The 11,079-nt window shown below is 40.7% G+C and overlaps 1 protein-coding gene across 1 annotated transcript; it reads right to left on the reverse strand.

Annotated features, from left to right (window-relative positions):
• Positions 1-4,619: 4,619 nt before the first annotated feature.
• Positions 4,620-5,339, reverse strand: LOC6541105. Its single transcript, XM_001968927.3, has one exon. It carries the CDS (start codon positions 5,253-5,255, stop codon positions 4,665-4,667), a length of 591 nt encoding a protein of 196 aa, XP_001968963.1. The 5' UTR covers positions 5,256-5,339; the 3' UTR covers positions 4,620-4,664.
• Between the last annotated feature and the right edge of the window lie 5,740 nt (positions 5,340-11,079).

Consider the following 11,079-nt stretch of genomic DNA (forward strand, 5'->3'; position numbering starts at 1 on the left):
AGCCAGTTGTTTTCGTGGTTCATTGAGCCGTGTTCCGCGCATAAATTAACGAATATGAAAAGGAGCTGGCTCGCTTCAGTTTCCTTTGGACCGCACACAATGTCCAACATGGTTTATTAATTCAATTTGTGCCTAAATTAACGTGTAAGTGGTTAATACTGAGTTACTGCACTTATCGTATATAAGCAAGGGAGTATAAAAAATGAAATATAGTTATGCTTGCTAGGTGTGGAAGTTTGAAATGCCCTTAGAATAAAATTTAATGTAATTACTCTAAAAAATATTAGCTTTATAATTACAGAATCAGAGCATATAATATGTTAAAAATGCTCCTTTGTATTTGGTCTTTGACCACTGATTTAATAAAGGTATTTCCAAGCAATAATTGAGTTTGTTTTTAGAGCGAGAAGACTTAACAATTAACTTCCTATATTTCATAATTTTATTTATTTAATAAACTCAAATACAGGAGGTATCAAGAGTATGAGCACACCAAAACCAAGAGCAAGAGCAACAGGAGAATTTCCCTTTTGCCTGTTGCGTGTGCCACTGCCATCGTCTTGGCCATTTGGCATTTTAGCCGCGATTTGGGTTTGGCTCTTGCTCCCGACATGCGTTTTCGATATGAGTATTTAGATTATTGCTGTGGTGTGGCAATAAAATGCTCGGAAAACGATACCCAGACACGGATTTCAATGCCTAAATGTGGAGCACTTGGATTACGATTGCGTTTTTGATACACACACAATTTTGCATCTGGTTTTTGAACGCATGTGCATGGAATCGTATCGAAATCAATCAAATGGAATATTGACAGGTCGCTGCCGCTTAAGCCGTTGGTATTTTACTACCTTATCGCCGGGCCCATGTGTCGCCATATCTTTATGCCCATCTGGCGGCAATTTTCGTGACGGAGTTAAGCACTCGCTTAACGCCCCCATAAGCCTTGACTAATTGGCAAGGAAATCGCCGCTTTCCCGATAAATGTTTTAAGAGCCTACAAATGGCTGTCTATAGCGTTTGGTTTCGTTTTGTTTTGTCGTTTTTGTTTTGTTTCTGGCCACGCAATCGCTGAAATTGTGACAAATTTAAAAACATTTTCCAATATTATTTATCGCGTGGTGTACGCATGTTGAATGCGCAATTCACGCAGGCAAGTTGCTGTTTACTTAGTTTTGGGCTATTTGCTCAAAATCAACTGCGAAAATCGACAACAAGCATTTTGTCTAGCCTGCCATGTTCGATTTGGCCTCAACTTACATTTTTTGGGGCGGCAATATTCGTGGGGATTCGAGATGGAAAGTGGGAGTTGCGGTTTCGGTCAATGGCAACCAGAAAAGGCGTATGCAAATGCAGCCGATCAAATATGATTTACTATTTGATTACTTTCAAATCTTAAGCTGAATTGTTTTTTTTTAACAATTGAATTGGGTTTAGAATATTTTACACCTACTAAGTTGAAAATATTTTTCTTAAAATGTAATGTAGGCTAGTTTCCGAAAGTCTACATGTATCTTTAAAAACGTTTGACGATTCTTTATGCTGGCATATCTCACATTTTGGCAGTTCCAGCCATTAGCCGCTATCACTACCGACAGTCATGACTGGGCCATTAGGCCATTGGGCCATTAGCCACTTCTTGGGGCAACCCTGACATCTGCCAAGCCCCTGCGAAGTCAGTCTAGTTTAGCATTTGATTCATGGGGGACCACCACCCGCGCCAGTCCAATCAGCAAATCATTAACAACTAATTAAATTATATAAAAGAGCCATTAATTAAGCCTTAAACTCAAGGCGGCCGAGAATAGATTTGCCAGCGTTTCCCTTTCACTTTACAAGGAAACAGAAACAGAATCCGATCAACAAGCGGAGAACAAATAATGACAAGAACTTTGCACTAAACTTTTGCACTTTGACACCCAGCTGTGAACTCGGCCCACTCCCAATCTCAGTAAACCTTTTTTGAGGCACGCTTTGTGCGGCGGCAGTTGTAAATATTTAATAACTACATTAATAACAGCAATGACAACGGCAGCAACAGTAATAACAACGATAATAACACGCGCTGCAATTTACCAGAGCTGCAATAAAAAACTACCGTTTTTGGCCACGTTTGCTCAGCTCAAGCTCGGGCTTAAAACTCCGACTCTGACTCGGCCACATGGAATGAATGAATGTCATTAATTTGACAACAGAAACCGTTAAATCAGCAATTCAATCACCTGGTCAGAAGCGGACTTGCACACCGCGAAAAAATCAGCAACTCCTCATTAATATTTTGTCTCAATAATTTTGAATTTAAGCAAATTAAATATTAAATATGTATATATTGTAAGGCATTACTTGCAGAATGCCCTTGATAAATATGAATTGTTCAGTTCTATGGCTTATGCAGCCTATTGAAAGCTTGGAGATGAACTATATAATCGTTTTAAATTCAATTACATTGCATTTTATGTGAATATTTCTTGCCCTGCACTAATTGGTGGGACGGAGAAACCGTTCTTGCATTGGTTTCTCTGGCGGGAATCTCTCTCTGTTGCCCAAACTCCTTTTATTTCGAGACGGCGTGAGTCTTAAATTACCAACCTTGCCACAATTTCAATGCGCATTCGCATTCGAATTTGTTTGCGGTAATTGGCCTCTGAGCTTGTCATTTCAGTGGCTTAAAAGGGGTTGGTGGAACGGGTCGGTGGGTGGCTCACTGGGGGTCGGGTGTTCAGCTGTTGGTGGTGGCTACTGAAACCGGCGCACCCATCGGCGATCTGCACAAATCCAATAGCCCAAGCGGACCTGTGTACAGTGACTTGGGGGTGTCATTAAATGCTTCCATAATTACTTCTTGCCTTGCGGTTAATTGCTCAACAGAACATTTAGTGTTCACATTTCGCTAAGGATGTACTAATACTTGGAAAAATTTATGGAAGTCTGCAGCTTTTATTGTGCGGTTAATAAAGTTCATGGGCCTGTACAGAACTTTAAGTGAACATTAAAGGAAACTTTTCGGAAGCCTTTTTCTTTGCCTTACCTTCTAACGACAAATCGATAGAAAAATTGTTAATGAATTTGAATGTTTTTGCAATTTTATGATTTCACACAGGACAGTATCCGGATGGTTCCTGATTCTTATTCCTGATCCTGGGGATGACTGTGCTTATATTTCCGCTTCGTTTGGCTGCTTGAAATGTTTCAATCGGCATTTGAACCACTGTGCGAGGGAGTTCGCCTTTTGCCTTTCAACTTTTGTGGCAGCTACAGGTGTCTCTGGTCTCTGGTCTCCAGTCTCCGATCTCCGGTCTCCGGGTTGGCGTTCTCCTCGATTCTCCCCCGTGTCAATGGCAGTTCAATGTGCCTGGCTGAATGTTGTTTGGGCCGTTGTCGTTGTTGCCGCTCTGGCAACAGTTGTCGCACATGCAAATCGTGACTGTTGTCCATCACAGTTCTCCAGTTCGCCGGAGTTTCAGAGCCTTGCAGTTGCCAAACTTGCCAGTCAGTCAGTTTGTCAGTCAGCCAGTCTTTGGCTCAGTTATTTTTGTCTCTGCTCTGTTGACTTTTTTGGTAGTTGCACATGCGGAACGAGTGATTTGTTTAAGACGTTTTGATTGATTATTGGTGCGCATGGGTCAAAGTGACGACAGATATGCCAAAAACTGTGCACAGCAAATTTTAAAAATATTTTCTTTATGATATTTAATTTAAAACTTATTCACTGCTTAAGGCTTGTTCAAATATATGTACATATATTTTTATGCTAAGAACTTTTATTTTATTATGCTCTGAATAATTTTGTAATTTACGGGATCGGGATGAGTAATAACTATCAGAAATTGATCTGTTTTCTTTGTGTGTTGCCACATCTTTGTTATGGCCCAGTCATGCGCCAAAAAGAGCCGCTTTTATTAATTATTCTGACCCACAAATCGTACGAATCTGAGTATCGGAAATCTGAGAACAGAAACCGAAACCAGAAACGCGAACAACGACGCTGTGTTTGAGTTTTTGTTTTTTAGCTCGGCGCGCGTTTGTTGTCAGTTTTGGTTTGAAATATTTACCACCTGTGATGAATAACGTTACATTTTCGCTGATTGTTTTTTATCCGTGATTTATCGAGAAGTTCGCGTACCACCACACCAGCACCGCCATCGATGGCCATGCCCACATAATGCTGATTACTCAGGTGTCTGGGGTGCGTGTTTTTTGATTTTTCGGATCTCCTCGAGACCCGTGTACCGTTAATTAATTTGCAAGTCTCTGCCTCGGCGCAGCCTTTGTTGCCTGTTTTAGTTTCGTTATGTGTACGATTTAGCCGGAATTTGTAGTGCATGGTGCACACCGGGTGGCATTCGTCACGCGCTTGGACCTGTGGAATCGGTTGATGCGGGGCACAAAAAAATATAATTTTAACATCGTATGAAATAAAAATCAGTTCCTAAAATATTTATCATTAATATGAAAGGTATATAACGACCTCAAGCTAATTAATATTAAAGCCTGTAATAATGACCTCAAGTTAATTAATATTAAAGGTTGTAAGAACGACCTTAAGGTTCACTAAAGGATTAAAATGTGTCGTAAGTATAAATCAGAAATAACTTTTATTATTTATTAATATTGTGCATTTTATTGTAATGTTAGTTATTATGAAAAGGGCATCCAACGTTTGATTATTTTTTGGGCTTGTTGCTCAATCGATACTTTGATATATTGGGAGTTACCCTGTTGGAGATATTCGGGGTGACCATTGTGGCTCGGGAGGGCGGTGGTGCGCTTGGAATGTGGGATGGGGCTGGAGATGGCAAGGTAGGTTCTTCTTTGGATTCGTTCTTCTGTTTGGGCTTATTCGACTTGGGTGCATGGAACTTCTGCTTTGGCGGCTTCCACTTGACACCCGAACTTGAGCGATTAGCCAAAGATTTGACTCCTTGGATCAAGGAGCTCTTCACCATAGACGCAGTGGGAACTGCTGACAATGGTGCTGGCAAAGTGGTCGAGGTGATGCCATGAGCACTGATCGATCGGCTCAGGGCCTCCGCCTCCTGGCTGGCCTCCTCTTGTCCATCCCGGATCAATCCGGTTATCCTTTCCCGCTGCAAGCGCTCCTGCGTCATGCGATTTCGCTGGGTCGACCGGATGTGCTCAAACTCCTGCCAAAAGTTGAAGCTGATTTCCGCCGAGCTGCGCGTTATTTCCCTCCTCAAGTCCTGGGCCAATCCTCTGTCTCTGGAAATTTCCTCCCTGCCAATTATACGGGACATTGTAAGGCCTTATGTTGTTGCACGAAGTTGATATATTTATATTGACAGAATTTGGATTTAAAATAGGTTAGTGCCTTATCTGAATGAAATATACTGGCTAAAATGACTCAAAAAATAGTGTAAAAGCTTAGCCATCAATATTTAAATAATGTTTAGAAAATAAATTATTTAGCAAATGCTGATATCATTCGATTGGTAAAAATCTTGTATTTTTGTGGCTTTCTTTTGAAGTCCAGAGAACTGGGTTTGATTTATTTTGAAAACATTACATTCTAATATAACAATAGCAGAGAACGATATGTCTTAATAGCTCTTATGGAGCTCGGCGTTCATCCGGGCTCCCCAGCAACACACTCACTTGTCTGCAGGTTGAAATGCCGTTTTGGACAAACAAACAAAACACGGCACTCACTCGAACATGACGTTCGTTGTCGGGAGGAGATTTTGATCGATGTGCGTTTTCTAATTGCTGCCAACTTTCTTCATAATTGTGGCAAGAAAAATGAGGCCCGTATCGAAATGGCATGAAAAGCACAACGAAAATACCGCGAGGTGGGGGAGAAATTGTCAGCATGTATAGAATATTTGTGGCTTTTGGATTCTCCCGCAGTTCCCCCGGCTTCCTCGATCAATCATGTGAAAGATAGAAGCCCGAAAACTTGGCCCAATTGTTAAGGCAAACAATAAGGCGATATGATCGCCTTGGCCAACTTATGGCCTTAGCCCACAATGAAGCAAAATTGCAGGCTTTCGGGGATCGAATTCTTTTCAATTTTTTCTCGATTTTTGGGCGTAGGATATCGGTGATCTTTTTTGGAATCCTGCTGTGCACTTGTTGAAGCCAAGAGTTCAATGCGCGGCTACCAGCTCACAATTTATTCCTTATGGCTTTTGTTTCCGCAGAAGTGAAAACAAAAGATTGTCATCGGCGGGAAAGGGACGCAGTGGTTTTTAGTACTTTGCATATTTCCAGGCCGTGCTCATATCGCACTCTAATTGGGTGAAAGTGGCCTCCTCGGCTTAGAAAGTGTGACAGTCGGTGCTATCCCATCATCATCAGCTGGCCAAGTCGAAGACTTCGCTCAGAGCCTGTCAAATCAATATCTATGGCTATAGCTTATACCTGTGGCTGCGGCTATATAACATACATCACCCGCATATATAGGCATCGCCAGCAATCAGGCGGACAACAAAAGCCGGGGCCGGCTCAGAAATATTCCCAGGCCAGGAAAACTAGAACTCAAAATCATACATCACAAGCAATTACCGGCTAAAATGCGCCAGAGTAAGCCCCCTACGACCGATAGTTGCAGCAACTTGCCAGCAAGCCAGCGACTAACCTTGGTCGCTAGTTAAAGCCCGCAAAAAAATCGAATAGTGGGCAGCTATTATTACTGTTGTAAATACCCTTAAAGTTGGGAGACTATGCTGGCAAGTACGTATAAATAGTTTACACAAGGAAATAAGAAATACATTCAAGAAATTTCGGCTAATCCAAATAGATTTTAAATTATTATATTAGAATTTTCTTTTAAATATTATATTAAATAACGAAAAATTAAATAAACTCCAGTTACAATAAGTTCGACCATTTTGAAGTGATTTAAAAGTATTATAGAATTTATAAAAATCATTCAATCAAGGTATTACGAAACCCAAATATCCATGATTTATATTTAAAATACACCAAGGGAAATTATAAACGAAATCCCATAGAGCATTTCCACTGCTATACCCAAAAGTTGGAGCTCAGCTTATTCCCCTCGCCCTTCGCTCGATTTGGCCGCTCGCTGTTGTTGTGTATGCTGGGCATGCATCATCATACCATCATCCCATTATCACATACCACAGGCCGATCCAAGGCAAGTCGGTCCAGGTGAGTCCAGAGCAGGCCACGAGGATTGGATTGGGCTCCTCCTTGGCTTTGACCGACTGAGGCGGCACTTGAATGCCTGGCATGAAATAAATCGCGTGTTTATTGTGCCAGTGGCGATGGCAGCGCTCTCGACGATCGCCTCAATGTTGCACATGGAAAATTGAACGCAATAGAATGCCACTAATCGATCCGGCCGAAGAACTGGATGCTGTGGATAGTGGATGTTGTGGATGCCCCCAGCTTCATGCGGCTAAAAACAGAAAAAATGAAATGTTTCAAGTTCAAATGCAAGGTGCGGACTGAAGGCAGTTGAAGTGAAGTGGGGTGGAGTGAAGGAGTGCCAATGGAGCGACTGGCGCAAGCAATCTCGAAATAATCTAAACGATTTGGCGAAAATCACGTCGAGCATCGTCGGCATCGGCATCGGCATCCACCTGTTACGTCGAGCTCATTTTTAATGCCCCCAAAACGAAGGAGTTTGGTTTTCCAGCCAGAAAGGAGGCAAACGGCCGGCCGGCATCGAGAGCAAATTGCAAAAGCCAAATTCAACGAATGCCGGCGCACAGTTTGGCATAATAATGAAGGCGCAATCAACTGGCCAGGGGCTGGTACTCTACTGCTGCTGCTGATCCTCCAGAATAAGCAAAACGACTCCTTACACATGGGGAAAATTTGGCCAAGGATTGTTAGAAATTTGCGGGCTATTTCAAATATTTCTTATTTTGATGGGAACGCTTTTTAATAAACACCGAAAATGCAGAGACTTTTGGTAATGAAAATGTTTGGTGTGTGGCAGGTGATTCTTATTGTGATATTGGTCTAAGAGTATTCCAATCTTAAAAATGCAAAAGACCATCTTGATAGGAAATAGTTGTAATAGTAATTTAACACAATCTTTATTAGTATAACTTTGATACTATACATTTATATATTTGAATAATTCACATAATATTAAAAATCATATATAGTTTTTTTCAGTTGATCAACTTTTCCCCAGTGTAGACGGGAACGTTTCAGGTGAGGGTGCATTGCACAGATTAAACATTATTTCTGTTTTCTTCATTTTTGGCTTATCTACCAATACAATGCATAATTTCTCGCTGCTGGCCTGGACTTGGGATCCCAAGGCTTTGGTTTTGGCTCGTTGTGGTGTTATTCTAAACGGCTTTTAGACAAAAGCATCAGCCGGGTTGCCCAAGTTCACCTCACGGTGCCAATCAATCAATCACGGCCAAGAAGCCTAGTCATCTGAGCATCTGCCGACCATCCACTCTTTGAGCCTGGTCAAGTGTAATGGTTTTGTCATGATGCAGCATTTAAGCTGCCGCCGTTGATTGATGCGGCAAGAAGTGGCCACAAGAGTGGCGAGTTAGGAATTTCACACCATCAGATCAGCTTGCTTGCGAGTAGATCTATGGAAATTTTCTGCCGTACACTTGTCAGTCATTTCTCTCCGTTAGTTTCTTGGCCGAGACGAATTGGAACTTCAAATGGAAACTCAAAGAGTTTCTTAAAAGATCAGGGAAGTCGTTGAGGCCAAGCACTAAGGAAGTCACACAATTAAGATGAGTATTATCTTATAATTAATGGATTATTCTACATGAAAGAAGCTAACTACGGGACTTATTTAAGAACAGATTGATGCTAGTGGTTTGGTAAATTATTATAATAAAATAATAATAACAAGAAAGATTTTACACTGGACGTATTTTATATCAGGATTTTAAGTTAATTATATTATCTCACTAAATGGTATTTAAAGCTTTTTAAATACGGCAGTCAAAATAAAAAAGTTGGATTCTTCCATTTAAAGCGTTTAGCTACATACTCTTTTACATACTCTTGTGCGAAAAATTAGTTGAACTTTTTCTTTCAAATCGAAATTAGTAAGCCAAGATACTAAAACGATTTATATTTGTAATTAATGATTGATTCACTTTTGATTTGCAAGCAATTTTCGAATGAGAAAAAAAGTATAAAACACTGGCCGTTAAATCTCAATGCCACCTGCAAGGCGGCGTCGTCGGCGTATCAAATCAGCAAAATCAAAACAAAATTAATTGACGACAATTGTGGCGAGCGAGCAAAATGTGTGGCAACCACTAAAACTGAGGCAAGCGAAGCCAAAAACGTTATTATAGCAACAACGACTGCAACATCGACAGACGTCAATTGTCTAATCAATAAATTTAGTCAATAAATCGTAATTAATTAACGTTCGATTGGCAGGCTAAAGAGTTTTCAATTTTTGCATTCGAAACGACGGAGTATACAAATTCAAATTTGAAAAGGAACAGAAATGGAAAAAAATCGAGCACAAAGCCAAATCCATATTCGTGCATTGCGACTAATTTTTATTGCCGGCAAAAATTGGCAACAGCTAATCAGTGAAGCATACGCCCCACGATACCAAAATCCAAAGCTAGAAAAAGGGGAGTGGCTGGCAGGTGGCCATGTTGTTGGCTATTTGATAACATCGTTGCAATGTGTTTATTGTCCAAAAAGTGACTACACAATCCGACAAAAATCGAGTTGAAAATCGGAGCAACCTTTTTCGCCTCTCACAGTTGCAATTTAAAGACTTAGGCAACGAACTTCGCTGCAAAGCGAACGACTTAGGCAACGAACTTGGCTAGTATTTGGCTTTGTCTTGGTTGTTGGTATACAACTAATGGATTTAATACTATTGATATGGCCTTAACGTAACGGGAAGCCAACGAAAATAATATCATAAATCCAGAAAGGTATGATGTATCCAATGCTTACGTTAAATAGAGGAATTTCCGTTGCCAAGCGAAAGTCCCCCAGCATAATCACCATATTGGCGTTCGCCTTGAATCTCTTATATCATAGCCACAATTATTTGGTAAGAACTTTTAATTAATAACACTTAATGCTCATGATAAATACCCGACGGACTTATAACTCACTCTCGCCGCATTCGGCCTGATCAGCTAGATCAAAAGAGCCTCCCTGTTTGAAAAACCGCAGCCCGCAACCATTTTTGGCAGTTAATCAAATTAATTGCTTAGAAAATCAACATGTTGGTTTCGGCCGAAAGCAGTCGAATCAACAGATTCGGTAACAATGACAAATAACGAATTATGAATAGATATGAGTACTCACATGCACATTCAAGGCCCTCAAATAGATGGGAATTGTGCAGCAAAAAGCTGTTTTCTTGCCTGCTTCCTTTTTATATGTATTCACATACACGCCATACAAATCCGTTGAATACATATCTTTTGGGTTATATTCTTGGAAGAGCATTATTTAACTCTGGACTAAAAACGAAAATTGGCTAAAAGCGAGGCACATAAATCACCGAGCACACACGAATCTTTATTTATTTTTTTGGCGCTTTTCGGGGTAGAATCATTGACAGTGCGGCGGAAGCATTCATTGTTTCCCAATCTCTCGACGTTGGCGACGACTTCTTGGTATTTTATTAAGCCACACAAATCAAAAACAAACCGAAACGATCGAAATCGAAACAGAGAACCTAAAATATTCGCAAAAAAAAGAAGGCTAAGGAAGCCTGACTCATGAATTTGGATTCTTAATTCTACTTAAGGTTGTGTCTTTTGCCGTTGCCTTTGCGTCCTTTCATATCGCAGCAAATGCGATTAGCTGGGCAAACAAGTGTTAACGTTTGGCTGCCGGTGGGTGCACTGATTGCCTCCACTCCTTGGAGGTGAGAAAACGGCACTAAACGACATCGTGGCACTGCCAACTGAGTTTTTCTTGCCATTTTTGGGTAGCATCTTTGTTTCACAGTTGCCTTTGTTTTTGCTTAATTTGTTGTATTGTGCAAGATATAGAGGCTTGTTTCTGCGCTAGCTTTTTGAGAAGCCATTACGACTATGATGTGTTGCATAATTATTTAATCATTTGTATTTTAACAAATTTGTAAGCTAACACACTTGGTTGGAAATCAGTAATACTGTG

This window comes from Drosophila erecta, unplaced genomic scaffold (genome assembly GCF_003286155.1).
Source record: "Drosophila erecta strain 14021-0224.00,06,07 unplaced genomic scaffold, DereRS2 tig00000055-arrow-pilon, whole genome shotgun sequence".
NCBI lineage: Eukaryota > Metazoa > Arthropoda > Insecta > Diptera > Drosophilidae > Drosophila > Drosophila erecta.

Bases quoted from the DNA above. Each gene is read 5' to 3' on its own strand.
- LOC6541105 (XM_001968927.3), bottom strand. From the start codon at position 5,255: ATGTCCCGTATAATTGGCAGGGAGGAAATTTCCAGAGACAGAGGATTG.